This window comes from Apaloderma vittatum, unplaced genomic scaffold (assembly GCF_000703405.1).
Source record: "Apaloderma vittatum isolate BGI_N311 unplaced genomic scaffold, ASM70340v1 scaffold9225, whole genome shotgun sequence".
In the NCBI taxonomy this organism is placed as follows: Eukaryota; Metazoa; Chordata; class Aves; order Trogoniformes; family Trogonidae; genus Apaloderma; species Apaloderma vittatum.
The window spans coordinates 26,624-44,667 of NW_009718754.1; the positions used below are offsets into that span (position 1 = coordinate 26,624).

The 18,044-nt window shown below is 40.8% G+C and overlaps 1 protein-coding gene across 5 annotated transcripts in view; it reads right to left on the reverse strand.

Moving 5' to 3' along the window:
* The window catches only part of SPTAN1 (spectrin, alpha, non-erythrocytic 1), a 42,884-nt gene that overhangs the window by 19,347 nt on the left and 5,493 nt on the right, over nucleotides 1–18,044 (reverse strand). For 3 of the 5 annotated variants that reach the window (XM_009870362.1, XM_009870363.1, XM_009870361.1), the window contains exons 6-26: nucleotides 17,395–17,539; nucleotides 17,151–17,305; nucleotides 15,807–15,942; nucleotides 15,178–15,279; nucleotides 14,296–14,433; nucleotides 13,777–13,887; nucleotides 13,248–13,325; nucleotides 12,918–13,073; nucleotides 12,362–12,566; nucleotides 12,052–12,233; nucleotides 11,062–11,305; nucleotides 10,615–10,737; nucleotides 9,601–9,818; nucleotides 8,789–8,881; nucleotides 8,293–8,427; nucleotides 7,672–7,820; nucleotides 6,270–6,329; nucleotides 3,849–4,047; nucleotides 2,544–2,648; nucleotides 1,706–1,729; nucleotides 1,328–1,363 (exon numbers count right to left, since the gene is read on the reverse strand). In XM_009870362.1, the coding sequence (XP_009868664.1) occupies nucleotides 1,328–1,363; nucleotides 1,706–1,729; nucleotides 2,544–2,648; nucleotides 3,849–4,047; nucleotides 6,270–6,329; nucleotides 7,672–7,820; nucleotides 8,293–8,427; nucleotides 8,789–8,881; nucleotides 9,601–9,818; nucleotides 10,615–10,737; nucleotides 11,062–11,305; nucleotides 12,052–12,233; nucleotides 12,362–12,566; nucleotides 12,918–13,073; nucleotides 13,248–13,325; nucleotides 13,777–13,887; nucleotides 14,296–14,433; nucleotides 15,178–15,279; nucleotides 15,807–15,942; nucleotides 17,151–17,305; nucleotides 17,395–17,539 (2,794 nt within the window). The remainder of the gene's footprint in view (nucleotides 1–1,327; nucleotides 1,364–1,705; nucleotides 1,730–2,543; nucleotides 2,649–3,848; nucleotides 4,048–6,269; nucleotides 6,330–7,671; nucleotides 7,821–8,292; nucleotides 8,428–8,788; nucleotides 8,882–9,600; nucleotides 9,819–10,614; nucleotides 10,738–11,061; nucleotides 11,306–12,051; nucleotides 12,234–12,361; nucleotides 12,567–12,917; nucleotides 13,074–13,247; nucleotides 13,326–13,776; nucleotides 13,888–14,295; nucleotides 14,434–15,177; nucleotides 15,280–15,806; nucleotides 15,943–17,150; nucleotides 17,306–17,394; nucleotides 17,540–18,044) is intronic. The other 2 variants (XM_009870365.1, XM_009870364.1) reach the window with 1 other exon arrangement.

Genomic DNA, 18,044 nt, shown 5'->3' on the forward strand with positions numbered 1-18,044 from the left:
CCAAAGCAACTAAGAATAATTAGTTGCAATATCTAAGGTATCATAGGTCAGAGTAAGAATGGTTAGAAATTTGTACTATCTTCTTAGTGTAAATGGAAACAAACAATAGTCTTAATAAGGAAAAGGAGAATTTAAAGGCAACATTCAGTAAGTGAACTCAACCCCCCAAACTCAGTCATAGGGACAAAAAAAAAAATCACCCCAAGGGTTTAACCCTTGGCAAAAGCCAGCTTAAAAGTTAACTCGGGTATTTCTAGAACATGATCACAATTGGTGAAGGCTAATTCTTGTTGAGATGGTTGCATTTTCTGTAGTGCTGCCAAAAGAGGGCATTCTTATTTGGCTTCCCCCATGCACACAGCTCCAAAGATGTACAAGCAGCTTTAAGCCTAAGAGGGTGAATGGAAGAGATGAAAGAAGGGAATAAAACACGAGAAAAGCAGTGTTGGATAATGTCAGATGTATTCAAGATATTTTTGTGCATCAGCAGGTGAGAGCTATTCCCTTGTAAGCCACTAGTGAACGGAGAAGGGCTGCTTCCAACTATTGCGGAAAATGAGCTGGAGATGAATAATGAAAAATGAAGATACTGCTACACACATACGACATATTCCTTACTAAAGGAATACTGACATAAATGGCTTTGACTTTCAGGAATAAAAACATTTCTTTCTGCTTGCTACATAAAAACAGAACTCATGCTAAGTGAACAGGGTCTCTTTCACTTCTAGAGGCCATTAAATGCCTAAAACCACTGGTGTCAAAACTGGACTCAGTCTTAATAGTGCAAGCTCAAAACAAAACAGAGGTTTGCAGCAGAGGTAAAAAAAATGGACTGTTGGCAACTTCTACGGCTGCAGCAATTCTGTCGGAAACCTATCCCAGTTTTTCTCAATCATGCCTGCAAAGAGAAAGCTGACATAGTCACCTGACTTTGCTTAGACAGCTTTTATTTTTAGAACAAGTAGTATAAGACATCTTTATTTACTGAGTCTGTATGCAGGCACATGAAGGTGAATTCCTGGTGAATGCTCAGCAAGGTTTGGGAACGTGCATGTTGAAGTAAACAAGCAAAGGGAAATGAAAAGTCACTAAAACCCTAACTCATACCAATTCAAACACTTGCTGAGACCAGGACACCATTGAAATCACTGTCAAAAGTCTTTAAAAACAACAAAGGAAAGGATAAAAAAAAAAGGAAAAAAGAAAAAAGGGCACATGAGAAGGTGCATAAGGTGTATGGTCTTAAAAAAAAAAGAAAAAAAAAAGATGTGCTCTTATTTTTGGTTTACTTTCCTGCTGTGTGCTACTAAGTAGTGACACCTACCTTCCAAGGAGAGGCTGTCTTAGAATCAGTTTCATCCTGTTTGAAAATGTGAAGAAACAGCTTTAAACAGGAGGCAAAATCTAAACCTATCAGAATACACTAAAAAACATCAAAAGTTCTCCATCTCCAATTCTTAAGGGAGTAAATCAACTTTTACAAGTAAGTTTTTGCATCATTTTGAGTTATCCTGCTCTGCATTGATTTGTGCTGCAGCATAAGACGCTCAGGAAATAAACAGATCGAAGCTAAAAATAATCTTTTCATGTCCACTCACAGTCATCGAGTTCTGTCATGGATATGAACTACAACTACGGGTGAACCACTTGTACATCCCAAACCTGTTACACTTGCCACGCTGTGCCAGGAATTCGCACTTACCCTGGGCATCATGCCATAGACTTCCTGCAAAGGAAAAGGGACAAAACAGAAAAAAACTTGTTATTTTCTAACAGAAAGAAAAAAAGAAAAGTTTTTACTGGTTTTGAGAAAGGGAAGATAGCAGATTCGCTTCCGTCCTTCTTTTACGAAGTGGGTACCACTATGCCACGAAGCCAAGCTGTGCTCGCGCAACCTAAACGCGTCTCAGAAGCGGGAGTTTGAGGGCTCAGCCAGCGCCTGCAACGCGTCACCTTCAAGCGCAGAAAATAACCAAGCTGCTGCAATATGCTCTTGGCACCGGAGATAATTATTTACAGAAACAGCACAGTTAAAATTACTTATGAGAATAGCACAAGTATGTGAAAAGCTGGCAAAAAAATAAGGTATGTTACTAAAAAAAAAACCAGAAAACCCACAAAACCCCTTCACTGTAAGTCAAGCTTTATTTTATTTCTCTGTTCCCCTACCCTTCCTCACCGTTTTTCTTGCAAAGATAAAAAGGTTGAAATTTCAAATTTATATAAAGCAAAGCTAATGAATGCATTCTCCATGAATTTTAATATTCTTTTAAAGACTTTTCATCACTAAAAAAAAAGCCCTAGATGGTGCAATTTGCTATAGCTCTATTTAAAAAGAACCAATTCAAAGGATCCCCTTGCGATGGCCACGTTACAGCACAGGCACCAAGCACCTCTGGTTAGAATTACCCAACCAGAGAGCAAAAATTAACAGCTCCACTCTTGCAACGACCCACAAAGCAGAAGACAACAGACAAAGGAAGGGAAGAAAGTCTTTTGCTTCTTGAGAGGATTAGATTAAGACACAGGAAAAAGCGGACCTGTTGCTGCACTGCCTGGACTTCATCTGCCATCAACCCCTCCGACTCCAGGTCATTCGCCACCTTGTTTATATCCTTCAGACGCGACTCGTTGGCTTTCAAATCCTGTGCAGGACGGTAAAATACCACAGCGTTAACGCTCACACCAGGAAAACATGTGGAGCCAGTTGGCACGCCAGGGGCGTCGAAATACGCAGTCGGTACGCGGCAGGAATTCAGCCTTCGCAGTTACGAAGGAATACACGACACACGAGAGCCTGTGCTAGGAAACTGCTGCTGCCAGCGCCGAGCATCGGCCGAGCAAAGAAACGCGCTGTCAGGGTTCTTCATCCACCAAGTTAATCAGCAATCGGGAATGGGATACGCTTTAAAGCTGTCAGGCGTGCCATGTCAGAATTACAAAGATCCATCTTACAGCATGATTTAGCTGAAAGGCCAACTGAAAAAGTAGTTTTACTGTCACTCTTAAATGCTTCACGCCAAACAGATTGACAGAGCTCTCTGTAAGGCAGAAAGGGAACGTGGTTAAAAAAGGCAGCAGTGGAGAACTTGTACCTGAATTTTAATAGGCAACACATTTTAATTTCCACCATTCCTTCTCAAAAGAACCCAAACCCAGTAACTGCTATCACCTCCTCACCTACAACATGAGGTTGGCTCAAATTATTTGTTAGCCAACTTGCAGGCCGTAAGCAGGATAATGTCCACAGAACTGTCAAATCACCACCTCCTCCAATGTATAATGTCAGGCACCTTTGCACTTCAGTGCTTGGTACCTTACCAAAGTGGACAGAATAAATATACCTGCTCAGGTGTTTCTTCCACAAAGGAAAAAAATTAATAACTAACTATGATGACAAATATCGGGAGAAAAAATAAAACTGAAAGCCTGACAGCTTTTTTTCTTATCTTGGGAAAAACTCTACAGATGGAAACTAAAATGCATCTTTCAACAGGAAGGAAGAGGAATAGCTTAACTGAAGGTTATGCTTTACACAGAATGAAATTCCTCCAAAGCCTGGAGGATTCTATATTGGAATGTGTTGGAAGAGGGTTTCAGCTCTCTGGGAGTTGGGAAGCATGTAGCAACCTGGAGACTTGCACCAAACTGAAGAGTTATGAATATGGGATTCTCTCTATCCTCACAAAATTAAAAAATCCGTATGTCTGTTTTGATTTTCGAATCAAAGCTACGCTTCCTTCTCAACTGCATTCAGCTATGAAAAGTTGTCACAGATACATGACCAGAAAGCCTGAAGAGAAAGGCCAAAACTAACACACGCGTTACACAGCGTCACAACGCACCTTCTGAAAATCATCGAATTTCTTCTGCAGCACCTCCACCTGCTCCAGATCAGCGCCCACCTCCTCGCTTGTGAGCGCAGCTTCCTTCTCATTGATCCACTGCTGAAGCTCGTTAGCTTCACGGAAAAGCATGAATTTTTTGCAGCTTTTTTCTAGCATGCCTTTACGTTTTTCTCCCAGCTCCAGAAGAGAGTGATACCTGGAACAAGCAGAAAACGAAGCAGGGAGCAGTCAGATCAAACTGAGCAGAGTCACAGCAATTTATGAAGTACCAGGATCACCAAAGACGTGGGAAATCCCTGCAGTCCACACACCGGGCTTCTACAGAATGATCTACTTGTACGTAATTAGGTAAACGTACACGTTTCTCCTCTACACGGGCACGCACACCAAAATGAGATGTCCCACATGCAACACTTCACCAGGCAAAAGCAAACCCAAATCCCAGCTTGGGTCAGGGCACATTCTTATGCTCCAGCAGCACCGCAGTGCAGGAAGAACTCCACAGGGTCTTACTTTCCGAGAGGCGTTTTCCTATAGTACATCGCGTTTGCCATCAAATCAGTAAAATCCACCAGCTTCCCGGCTTTCGGATGTCTTACCTAGCCATTGCTCAGTGCAAAATCTGCTCAATGTTATTTCTTTGATAGCACAACTATATTCACCTGAGAAATCCATGAAACTCACTTCACTGCTTTTACATCTTTCTAACAGTGAAATTGTTCCTCGTTTACATTAGAATAAATGCAAAATAAAACCTCTAAACTGTTTAAATTGGTTTGAACAGGCAAATAAATCTCAAAAACCCCAGGCATTTTTTTAAAAATCATGAGAAAACGGATGTTTCCTATTTGATTCCTGCTAACCAACTTGACGCAGATGATCCTAAAAGACCTTTCCCAAGCTGTTGTTGGAAAAAAGCCAACAGAAGCTCTGCCAGTCATTGACACTGGATTACAAATCTCTTTAGGAACACATAATGCCTGTTTTTAAAGAACCTGTGCTCAGAAAAGCCACACCCTTAACACCCATTCTCACTGTTACCCTAGTTTTAAGTCTTCTGGAAGACGAGCTATTCCAGCCGCTTCCCATGTTTTTATATATCGTGAATCAGACTGCTCACTGGTCTACCTCAGGGATCAACAGCAGCAACCGATGCTCATGGTTAAGCCATGAAGTTACCCTTTTTGACATTATTAAACAAAATAACACAAGACACTGCTGAGATACCTGCAGGGGCCTCAAGCAGGGAAAGGGCAGCCTTACAAGGTTTTCATTTCCCACCTCAGGGCACCCAGGCAAACACTGAGCAATTACATCTCCCGACCAGGGGAGGTAAACGATGGAGCATTTTCCTAACCAATAACTCACAGATGACAAAGCCTGTTGAAGAAAATCCCCGATACCCTGGGCTGAAATGTCTACATATCAAACCGATAATCCACTCCAAGTCTTCTCGTGGAAGCAGAGGCTTTGTAGTTTCCTGTCTATGCTGGTTTAACACTAGATAGAAAGGAACTAACAATCTTTTGCATTAGGTTTGAACAGAAATATTCTAAAACCTGACTCGAGTGAACAGTGTTTCGAAGCCTGCCCCAGCTGCAGGTGTTTGCCTCAGTGTACAGGCTTTGGTATTAAACACGTGTGAAGCTCACAGAGGATCTGGGGCAAAACTCCTTTAGAAGGTGCCTTACCTCTAAGTTGCTTTGCAACCCTTCAGAAGATTAATATAATACTTAATATATTAATCTAATAGTTTCACTTTTGATTCTCAAGAAATATATTTTCTATGAAAAGACCATCAGGCAGAGCCAATGAACACTATTGCTTTGAAACTCTCAGCAATTTCCAAGGCCCTAATGCAAACTTGGTATTTTTTCGGGAGATATGAAGAACACAAGTTTGAAAATCAAGTTCATGCTCTAATGAAACACAATCATCCTATATAAATAAACTAAAGCTTTTTGACTACCCAGCATGAATGTTACTTTACATGATCACCCCGCCCTTGCCAAACTCATATGTGATGTAAGATTTGGGGGGTGTGTATACATGTATTTATACAAACTAACTCATATTTCTATCAGCACCTCACAAAATGCAAGAGATGCTTTTTAAAGAAAACAGCCTAGATATCACTAAAGCCTGATTTGTTAAGAAAAAAAATCAGCATAACGGAAAATAACACCATCAACCAGCTTAGCAACGGAGGTGACCAACATGATAAGCAGCTGGCTGGCTGTGAAGAACACACGGAGCACGTACCACGACACTCATCTAAACTAAAATAATTCACGTTGGAGAAATGGCTTCCTTCGTGTCTCTATGGAGCAGCTTTCCCAAAGGAAGAAAAAAGCAAAGGGAGAACAAACAGTGACAGTATGGAGACAGCGTGGTTTAGAAAGGGCTAATCCTACTCACAGTTCTTCGACCTGTTTCATACGCAGAGAGACACTGCCGACCTCCTTAGTTATGAGAGTCCTGCACAGACAGAGGGAGCACAGCAAACGCATGCAAAAAAATTAGTCAGATTAACAAAAATAATGAAAGCAGCAGCTGCATCCATGGGTCATCTGTGGCAGGAGGTGGTTAAGAGTTCACATTTAAATGGAGAAAATTAGGTGTCGTTCAGAAGCAAACGAAGCAAATCAGACCAGGAGTACAACTCACGTAAGGAAACCTCAGCAGTACAGTGGGACTCTCTCTATAAGGTCTCCTCATTTCCCGATCATTGTGACACACAGTTGTCAACTAAGGGGTGGTACCATCTCCTTGGCTCTAAAAGAAGGCTCCCCTGCTCTAGTTTTTACAAGCAGCATGCAAACCCATTGAGAAGTTACACATTATTAAAATCCTGACAATGTGTCACGATTTTCCTGCATCCTTTCTTGTCACTGGCACAAATTTGGTTTTCTGGGGGAGCTGGGTGGGGTTTTTGGGGGGTGAGGTGTGGTCATTTTTTTAATTCTAGAGCTAAAGCTATTAATTATTGCATGTCACTGTAATAACTGGTGACTCAAAACAACCGAGTGGGAAGAAATTCTCACGCAGAATGACAGCGTAGCTGTGCAAACAGATGGGAGTATGCACAAAACTTTCAGCTCTGGCTTCCAAGTGGTTTTGATAAGATGAGCCAGTAGCTCACAGTTATCACCCACAGCCCTCGCTGCCACTAATCTACAACTACCATGTGCGTTGCGAGGTCATTACCCAGCAGCCATGAAGGTTTTTTCCACTTGCAATGGTATGGTCATCTTTTAAAATAATAATTAAAAAAAAGGGCGGGGCATGTTTTAGCCCATGTAATGGGCAAATAATGACACTGCATTTTAGGAAAAAAAATAAAATTTATGAGCTAGGACCAAAGCAGTCACAGCTCCTGAGGAGGTTACCTCTAGAGGCAGCCCTATATAGGGAGGGTACTGTACTTTATGTAACCAAATTGAAGAAAGCTTTTCAAAACAGATCACACATTGACAACTACAAACACAGGAAGAGATACTTAGGACAGATATAACTCACAAACAAGTTTAAGTTATTAGGTACGACAACAAAAAGGAACACATAAATACTGAAGTCGGACAGCAAGTTGAGCTCTAGTGCCATGAGTTTTACAGTTAAAAAAATGGGAAAAGCAACAGGAAAATCTAGAATAAGAATAAAACAACTGAATATGGCACCCCTGGTAAAGGAGTCCCTTGTTTTGCTCCAATTAATTACTCCCTAGTGTAAGAAGCATCAACCTAAACTTCTGGCACAGGTGAGGCAAAGGGCAAGCCAGCAAATGCTGGATGGGCATCGTATCTCATCAGTTAGATCTTACTGGTTGTCAATTTGCTCCTGTCGCAGCGCGATGCTGCCTTGCTCTTCCAGGAGATTCTCTCGGGAGGCAGACTGGGCAGGATCTAGTTTTTTCACATAGGCAGCTGGTACAAATCCCTGACGATCATTAACTTCAACTTTCCACCAGTCCTGGAAAGCAAGACAAAAATAAAAGAAAAAAAAGCAACACTGTGAGGCAAGCATCAAGCACAAAGTATGCCAAGCATCTGAAAGCTGCAAATTAGAGGCTTCTATTAACCCAAGAAAACCAGGGATGCTGTGACAGTTCACTCTTTTGATGGAGATCCCTTCAAACAAACTGTCCCTTGGAGGTATCTAGGTCTAACTTCCTCATCTTTGCTTCTATTTGGTGAAAACTCATCAACAGCAGGGAAATGAGTTTTCTCACCGACACATGCCCCACAGCTTATGTTGTTTATCTGGCACAGAAAACTGGCAGCTACAGAGGAGTCATGAGAATGACCTGAAGAGGTATGCCGAAACGCTGAATGGGAATATGGACTAAACGTGCAATTCTTGAACTTCTTTGAATGCTCTTACTAAAAAAGAGCTCTGCAGAACACACAAAACTGAGGGAGCCGACCAGAAGGCAAGAGCGTACCTTGTTGGTGCTGTTGAGTAAGGTGAGGATATCTCCTTTTTTCATTGTTACTTCCCGGGGACTCTTCTCTTGGTAATCATAGAGTGCCAGAACCAGCTCTTTGCCAGTTTCATCATCCGTGGGAGCAACTTGTTGCTAACAAAGAAGGAGCACAAGAAAAATGAGTTATTACAATCAATGTAATTGTCCTGAAAATTACTTCAGCCTTAGTTAAAGCTACTGCAGTGCCTTAAAGTGACTCTTGCTGAAATAAATACAATGCAAATGGCCTTGGTTGTAGGTGCTGTCTGTGCTCAAACCTTGAAAACCACCACATTATACTGTTCTCTTCCAATGGGACACACCTGCCTGTTATGATTATAAAAACAGACCACTAAAGTTCTGGAAAAAAAAAGTACAGTTCACAATAAGTTCTCAAAACTAACTGTCATTAAGCTTTGTCTTTACCTTCTGCTGACCCAAGAATTTTACCAACGTGATTAGCACCTTCCCTTACCCTGCATGACTGGGCCTGTTCCCTTAAAGCCTGTATGCTACTGCCGTAAGCAGAAAGATCAGACATCAAAGCTTCATGTTTCTTCAGAAGAGCCTGAAAGCAAAACATAAAAACAACATTTAGGCCTTGCCATTTTACAAATACTACTCCGCTTAAAATATGTACTTTGGCTCCATACATGGGGAATGTGGGTTTTTCAGAGCTGTTAAGTCTTGTGACTCTCATGAGAGTAACTACTTCTATTTATTCACAGGCTAGAGAGTAGTTCAGCCTCTACCTTATCTCAGAAACATTCTTTTGTTGTGACCAGGAATACCACCTATTGCTCTGGAAATAGTGCCAAGTTTAAAAGCACGCCTCTAAACTGCGTTCCATTTGGATGGAACGTCAGGCAGGAGTGCCTGGGACATGGGTGTTTGGCCACCAGCAACTCTAGTAATGGCAAAGTAACTCCACAAACAACAAATTAATTCCAGACCAACGAACTGCTGAAAATCAGACTCACACCAAAATGCAACATCAAAAGAGGATTTTGATAATATTATTCTCATTATAAATTATAAAAATGTAAATTTTCCTCATGATTTAATACACCGACGAGTAAAGTTTCATGTGCAGTAACTAAGACACAGGAAAATTTTTCATCTTTTGACCCTGAGCCAAAATTCAGCCTGATGCAAGAATCTTCCCCCTTTTTTTCTTAAGGATTTCAAAATTAGCAGAGCTCCATGTTTTTGGTTTTGGTTTTTTTTTTTACCAGAAATCTTTGGTGTGTTTATTGCAAAACTGATTCAAACAACAATCTTGAATACCTCAGCAGAGTCTTCATCTTTTCCATAGTCTGTACTGCCAACAATGGGCTCCTTTTCCCTCATCCAGGATTCTGCCTCATTAGCATCAGCAAAGTACTGCTGAGCTTGCAGGGAATCCTCTAAGTCCTGCCGACGCTGAGATGCTTTAGCTTTCAGAGAGTCCCATTTTTGGTTTAGCTCATTCAGTTTGATTTTCACATCCTCGGCTGCAAAATGTCCTAGGGAACAGAAAGGGAGCGAACTGAAGGACTTGGAGACATAAATAAACCACACTAAAAGATAACTTGTACTTCTTGAAAGCCACAGCAATTAGACCCATTTAGACCTATGGAGCCTCTTCTGACTAGAAAACTCAAAGCACAGCTAAGCTTGAGCTTTTGCCTTAGAGTGGAAAACATTGTAACTGTCAATCAAAGTGTACCAGGAATGTCTGAATCATTAAGAACAAAAATAAGCCACATCATAACATTTCTCCTCAATAATGGAACAGGAAAGGTCATCTCTTTCCAGTGGCAGAGTTTTGACACCAGACAAATATTATTTTGGACATGCATTCTGAATCCTGGAATCAGGGAAATTTTTTTTAGTATTCTCGTGGAACAACACCCCGTCAGAAATAAAGACACATGCTTATTTAAAAGCAGGAATGACTTCTACTGTCTTTGTGGATGATCATCTCTCACATCATGATTATGTATCTCAGATACAAGCCTTTACTAGATTTAAAAATAAAGACTAAATATCATAGATACAAAGCTGTTGAATACAGGGCTCAGACGTGTTTGTCACGAGCAGATGGAGATCTGTGAAAATCGTGACAGATTCCCATCAAGGAATCTATTTTTATTTTCAGATGAAAAAATGACCAGAAGTTCATCCATCTAGCAGGCATCTGTCTATTGCTTGGATAAAAACTGGGAGTAATTCTTAATTGTACAGGGCCAAAGAACAAAATGCAGCACAAAGACTTTTGGATTTCTAAAAAAAGAAAGAATTAAAAATCGTTGAACATACCCTCTTCCACCATAGCATTTCCTTTCTGTGTGACTGCTTTAATGCGGGGCTCATGGCCTGCGATTTCTGCCTGCAAAGCCTGGTGCTTCTTTAGCAGGTTCTGGACACCAATCAAGTCCTTGCCTGAAAGATATTAATTAATTAATCACCTAATTCAGAGCCATTAGACTAAGCAAAAATTTCAAGGCAGCTGCAACCAGTGCTAGACAAACCTGCAGAGTAAGCACTATCACAATGAAGACGAGCACTACGTAAACACAGTTACCCACTGGAATTGTAGAAGCAACGTAACAGCTGAAGAACCACGGGTGATAACAAATTCCTAACTCTGGCAACGTTCATTACCATAAACATTGCAGAAATTTCCAGGGAAAGTTCCATAAAGGGAACAAGTTCTAACAGAGCAACTCTGATACCTAAATCCTGGAGCTATTAGGATGGACCAACCTCGGTTTGTCGAAGCTGCAATTGGTTCTTTTTCCCTAATCCAGGTCTCTTCATCCTCAATATCACGGAAGAGCTGCTGCAGGCGAAGTGAATCTGCAAGTTTCTGCTTGCGAGCCACCATAGGATCCTTCAGCGCTTCGTAACGGGCTACTAAAGCTTCTTGTTTCTTCTTGATGTTGTCAGCATCGAAGTGCCCAGCTTCCTGGAACTGGCGGGCCTGGATGGTAATGCCATCTATGCGATCCTACAATTAATTCAGCGATAGCATTATGTCAGAATTTCTGTCAGATGGCTGCAGTGGCGGAAAGCGTTTTCAGGTCTCTGCTAGGAAGTTACGTTGTGACAGAAGAAGAGCTGCACACTGCCAGTGCAATAATTTTGCTAATAATTACAGCCTGGATACTATTCAACACAGTAAGTAAATGTAAAAATAAGCAAAAGCTTATTAAAATTACATTAAACCTTACAGATGTGCTACTCTAGATAAATCACTTTCTCTGTTGTTAAAAACTGATAATTCCAGTTGTGCAGAGACAGATTTTGTTGATTTTCTTGCTGTGGATTTAATTTCCTTAAAGATTATTTGCAAAGGAAGGAATCATTCACTAAAGTTCTATATTTAAAAACGGAGCTGTTCTCTCTCCCCTCCCATTTCTCTGAGCTATATGAAAACAGAGTGAACAAGCATAAGCTGTTTGCAAATGGAGAATCTAAGGGGGAATTATTTCCTACGCAAAGCACAGCACATCTTTTTAAGCTGGTATTCATGGCACAAACCAATGCTTTGCAGTCAGCAGGTCACACTATAGAATTATTTTACCTTTTCAAAAAGCTTATTTTTGTCAAAATCATGAAGATATTGTTCACGGAGACATACAGTTCATGTTCCAGTTCAAAAATATGAGTTATACAGACCTGCTAAGGTCTTTGGAGTGAATACTTCTGAGTGAACAGATCTAAAAGGGCAGGAATTAAAAATCGTTCCCTTACCTGATGGGCAGCAACATCTGCCTCCAGCAAGGCGTGTTTCTTCTGAAGATTTTGAACATTAGTGAGATCTTTTCCATAATCATCAGAGGCCAAGTGTCCCTCTACTTCGTACAGCCACAGCTCAATGTCTTCCACATTGCGATTGAACTGCTGCTGTTGATTGGCTTCACGCAGTTTTATACCTGACCGAGACAATGCAGCAAGAGGGAAAGACAAATTAGTTTTCCAATTCATTTAACTCCCCTCCTGTCTTCTCCCACCTAAACTCTCCAGAAGAAGAACTGCCTGTATGCTGGTGAGCAAGTCGTACCTTTGAGCTCAGTGGCCTCCAGAAGTTTTTTCCATAAGCTGATAACTTCATTCATGCGAGCTGCCACTTCATCCGATGCATAGTGATTGACATCAATCAACTTCTGGCCAGCTTTCTCCAGCGCATCAATCCGACTCTGATTAGCAGAAAGCTCTGCTTCAAAAGCCTGATGTTTCTGAACTTTACCTTGCAAGTTTGATGGATCCTACAGATGAAGAAAGAAAAAGCACTTTTCAACCCAAAAGTACTATCTATAGGTCTTCGAAGAATTTTTAAAATTAGGCTACATTCATATACACAACCAAAATGGCACTAGAGGATCTGGTGCCAAACACAGGCTTTTGAAATCAGAACATTTAAGCTAGTGAGTAAGCATGATTATCGCACGATGGGAAAATCCACCATGTGGTCAACAAGGAATTACAATTCCTCCTGTTGCCATTAACACTGCCTACTACCAGCAACACTTTGGCTGACACCAGTTCATACTGTTAAACTGATTACACTGAGCCTGGTATTGCCTTAAAACTACTCCGACCTTCGTCTTTGTCTTTACCTTGTACGCCTCATCTGTGGCAGTCTTCATTTTTTCATTAACCCAACTCTTTAGCTCATCAGAGTCTCGGAAAAACTGCTGCAGGTGGAAAGAATCTGCCAGTTGAGCACGGCGGTACATGGCTCTTTCGTGAAGGGCATTTCGGCGGCTCAGCAACTGGAAAAAAAAAAAAAGCGCTTTTTAAATTCCTCAAACCTGTAAGAATTACCACTGTATCCAAACTTTTGGAAGAGCTCCCCTACCTTATCCTATATTGCAGTCATGACATTTAAAATGATAAAGTAGAACATGATTTGAAGTCTGCAGTGCAAACCTATTTTGGATACTTACAGCATCTCTGCGTGTAGCAACATCATCCATGGCATAATGGTTATTCTGAATCAATTTAGTAGCAAACTCATCTAGAGCCTGAAGAAAACCAAATAAATTTCCATTTACTTGGTGTAACAGAAATTGTTTGTGCAAGTTTACTTAGTGGACTCTCAAAAGTCATCACAGTAGAACTAACAGAAATCCACTAAAATCACTATTTTTACATCCTTTTTATCTGTACTGTCATTCTGCATGTGGAAAGAGCACAGATTTTTGATAAATCTTCATCCACGTGTGTGCTGACATGACATGCTAGCAATTGCTCATCCGTCTGAGAAAGTAATTAATCCCCATCCTATCTTTTCCACTGTTTTCCATTTTGGAGAAAATACACATAATTTAGAGATAATACGTCCCACATAACGATGGATCATTCTGCAGAGCAAACCTTGTCATTCTCTGTCATCCTCCAGCAGTGTGTCCTCCCCAAACTCACTTGTTTTATTTCTTGCCCATTTAGTGACCACCCAACGTAAAAAAGTCTTACTGTGATTTTCTCCTCTTGGGCACTGAGGGATTTCTCAAAGTCTTCATGCTTCTTCAGAAGAGCCTCCACACTATCCAGAGAATCACCAAGGTCTTCATTCAGCAGAAATGCCTAAAGTAAGGAAACGAATTTTTATGTTTCCATGCTCAGCTGCTCTAAGTTAACTCAAGCATGGCCAGTGAGGTTTCCTACCATATGATATTATTGAAAAGTAAAGGAATAGCAAGATGGTGTTCCCTGGGTGCTCTAACAGCCAAAGGTTCTGAATAATTCTTTCCAGCTTTCAAACAACATTTTGCAAGAGTCAGCAAACATAAAAGCAACGTTAAGCCAACTTGTTACAACACTATTAGACGGAAACAGTCGTAACTCAGGCAAATAACTGCACAGCACCCTGCTCACCAGCGTGTGTTTAGCGGCAGTCCCCGCCACTAGTAAACACTAATTGTATAAGTCTACAGAAGAGTGGCTGGAAATCAAATTCAACCGTATCTGGAGAGTTCGAAGATATGCACTCACTTCTTGTTTGCTCATCCAGTTGTCAACTTGTTCTGTGTCTCTGTAGAAAAGCTGCAAGTCCATGCACTGTTCGTACTGTTGCCTGCGAAGCTCCCACAGTTCTAGCAAGGCAGATCTTTCATCTGAGAGGATGGTCAGCTAAGGGATTGGGAAGAGGAATATTATATAATAATTTCATTTAACAGTCTCATTCACTTCCATCTCAACATAAAATCAAGTTGTGACTCTAAAACGTGGTTAACAATGGACTGAAATTGATCTCCTGTTACTGACATCATCATCCTCACACAGGGCAAGCTTCAATTTATCAAGCTTGAGTAGAGGCTACAATTTCTGATTTCAGTTGGAAACTGCTCCTCTTCCAAATTAAATCTACACAGAGATATTTAATGGACAATCGTTCTTTTACAACTAGGTCCATAGTCAAAGAGAAGCTCTTCAGCAAACAATCCTGCTCTCTCAGGTTCCGAAATCTCTTTGGCCCCCTCTCACTTAGGGGATTTGAACTGTCTGACTGAGCAATGCTTCAACAGGCAGATTTCATGAGAAGCCCCATTAGTCTGAAAAGCAAAATTCAGAAATACTAAGTATTTACTGACACTTCTGACAGCAAATCTAAACCTAGATAAACAGATAACCCATTTTTGTTTTGAAGACGTAGTTCCTAGTAGATAGGACTAATAGTCCTAATAGTTCCTGCTAATAGGCAGAAGATGTTGGTTTGAGGGTGAAAAGCACACATTATATAAATATGAGAAAAAAGCCCTGTAACCCAGAGGGATGATACTCTGCAGTTTACAATCTTAACAAGAAATGACCTTTTAAATTAAGGGACACAGAAGAAAGATAAAATTCATCTAGAAGCTCTTGCTCTCAACTCACTTTTTCTTTAACTTCATCAGAAGCGTAGTGCCCAGCAGCAAGCAAAGCCTGGCCAGACTCATCAGCAGATTTGAAGCTGTCTTCATGGGCATCGATTTCTCCCTATGAAAGGAAATGTGAATAAGCTTTCACTAAATTTTATCTTAGAATAACGTGTCAGAATACGAAAACTGCTATTGAAAAGAACACAGAGACAACAGACTGGCCACTTGAATGCTAAACATTCAACTACCTGTAAATACATTACACTTAACACGAAAACCAGGAGGAAATATATTGCCTCGCAATGCAGATAAGGTAAGTATAAATTCACATGTTAAAATAAAACTAAAGGTTGGTTTTAAGCACTCTTTCTACTTGCTTATAGCAATTCCTCAGGATGGAGAACTAAACTGATCAGGTCTACTCTTTATAAAAATATTACCACAAGCATTCTTAAACATTTATTAGTGTATATCTTCTATCAGGAAACAAAGTAAAAATATTAAATCAGGACAGCAAACTGTGTGAGTGCGCAATCAAAGCGTTCTCGTGACACAGCATCACTAGTTTTGGCTCAGAGACTGTGTTAGATGTACAAATCAGCTGTTGAAGGCTGCTGACTGGATTTGGCTCAATGACCATTTTACCTTATGTTCCTGATGTCTGTCTAGAAGAGCCTCTGCTCCAGCCACATCATTGGCAAGTTCATCAGCATTTATCAGAGCCTTCATCTCAGTCACCCAGCTGGTGAGGTCTCGGAAGTCCGCGAGAAAGCGCTGCAGCCTTAGGAAAGCAAAAGAAAGCAACATAGTTTCTCCATCCTTACCCCAGAGAAAGGGCTACAAACATAAAAGCCGTTCCTCAGACAGAAACAAAACAAAGTGATATCAGAATATTAAATAACTAAATACGCTCTCAATCGAGAAAAAAACATCTTTGAAAGTTCCGAAAACGCTACATTCAAAATCAGTTTCTCAAAGACATGTTTTGCATATACCTTATACTGAAAGTAAAAGGAATATTCCTAACTACACACCTGTATGTTGAAGACAAGAGAAATCAAAAACAGTTCTCAAGCCAAGTGTTTCAAGACAGGGAAACTGCTGCTTTCACAACCACAACACACGTGTGGGGAGGGGGCAGGGGGAACTGACAGAAGGTTTCAAGCACATGCCTCAGCCTTAAAATAACAAGCAAACAAACTCTCAGGTTCCTTTCAGCACTTCTTTACAGTTATTGCCTTTGGCATGTGCTTAACACTTATCAGCAGAAGTGATCAGCTTCTGTTTCCCTTTTAAATTTGCTGTTAATTGATCTGAAGAGATTATGACAGGGAAGGCAACGTGTAGGTCTTCACAACCATAAATCTTGCATCATGGGAGTGAACAAACAGCAAAAAAGCAAAACAAGGACGGATGTAAACTAACCACCGTATTAGCATAAATTGCTTTTTAGCACAGCTTCTCAGGAGGGATCCAAGAGATTATGTTTCACAGATAACCAGGCTGGTAGAGAAACAAGATTGGATAAAGACAAATCCCATAGCAACAAAGCAACTATCTCAGAAACAGGTGCTCCATTTACTCTAGGACAATACATCAAACAACACACTGTGCTTCCATCTTCACAGAGAATCATAGGGACTCCACAGCGAACAGATTTGTAATACATGTATTAAAAACCAGTCAGATGATGTACTTCAAAATGTAGATACCAACTCAGATGGGAAAAGAACAAACATCCTAAAACATCAAGGTGTCTAATTTCATAACTGATCCACATCGAGAGAATGACCAGAAGCTGTAGTTACTTGTCATACAGACATTTCTTTTACTACAAGAAGTTATTGTAAAATGTGATTTGGAGAACAAGATTGCTTACTAGAATCATCCAGAAATTTTGGAAACAGCATCCCTTTCTTCTCCTCCCAAGAGCCCTCTGTCAGATGTGAGGAAGGAAGAAAGGTCATTTCAGCAGGACAGCATTCCTACCTGTAGGAGTCATTCAGGCGAGCGTGCCGCTCTGCTGCCAGAGTTCGGATCTGTTCCCAGTTGGCAATCAGCTCCTCCCGTTTCACTTGAATTTGAGAAGCATTTATGGGGTGAGACTGCTGCAGACGGTCAGCTTCTGCACAAAGGGCCTTAACCTAAACCCAGTCACAAACAGTGAGTGAACTTCGAGCTTTTACAAGTCACCTTGTTTAAACTGTAGGTACAATGAATCCCGTATGGGTACCTTATCTTCCAGAGCTGCAAGATCTCTTTCCAGGCCTTCGTGCTTACGTAACAAAGCCTGCACACTGGCTAAGTCTCTGCCAAAATCATCTGAGGCCATCAACTGCCCTTTCTCCTTAATCCAGCTGATTGTTTCATCCACATCCCTTCAAAACAAAGCACAAATTGAAAGCAGTCTATCTTGTAGAGAAAAAGGAAGGAAGCAGGATGTTCTCCTGTGTGTATGCCAGATGTACTCACATACAAACTCATAAACACTGCAGCCAACTACAGTCATCCTTTTTCTAAAAAAAAAAAAAAAAAAAAAAAAAAAATCTAAAAAATTAGCCTCTTTTTTTTTTTTGTAATCTCAGAAAACCTCGAAGCGTATTGGCAGGCCATTCCTCAGATGGTGTGACCAGATGCGGACAAGGAATTACAGCACCACTGAGCACCATCACCTAGTAGGTCCATTTCCCGCTCTGGAGCCTTCTCCAGCTTAATTACAACAAATCTCAAAATACTGTAGATGGAGATGAGGATAGAAAGACCTCCAGAACAGCTGGTCTGACATCCATCTGACAACAAACAAAGCACCCCTTTTAAGGCTCATCTAGGACGTAACTGGGGGGAAAAGGCCCTCAGGAGAAACGGAAGCCAAACTGCAATTAG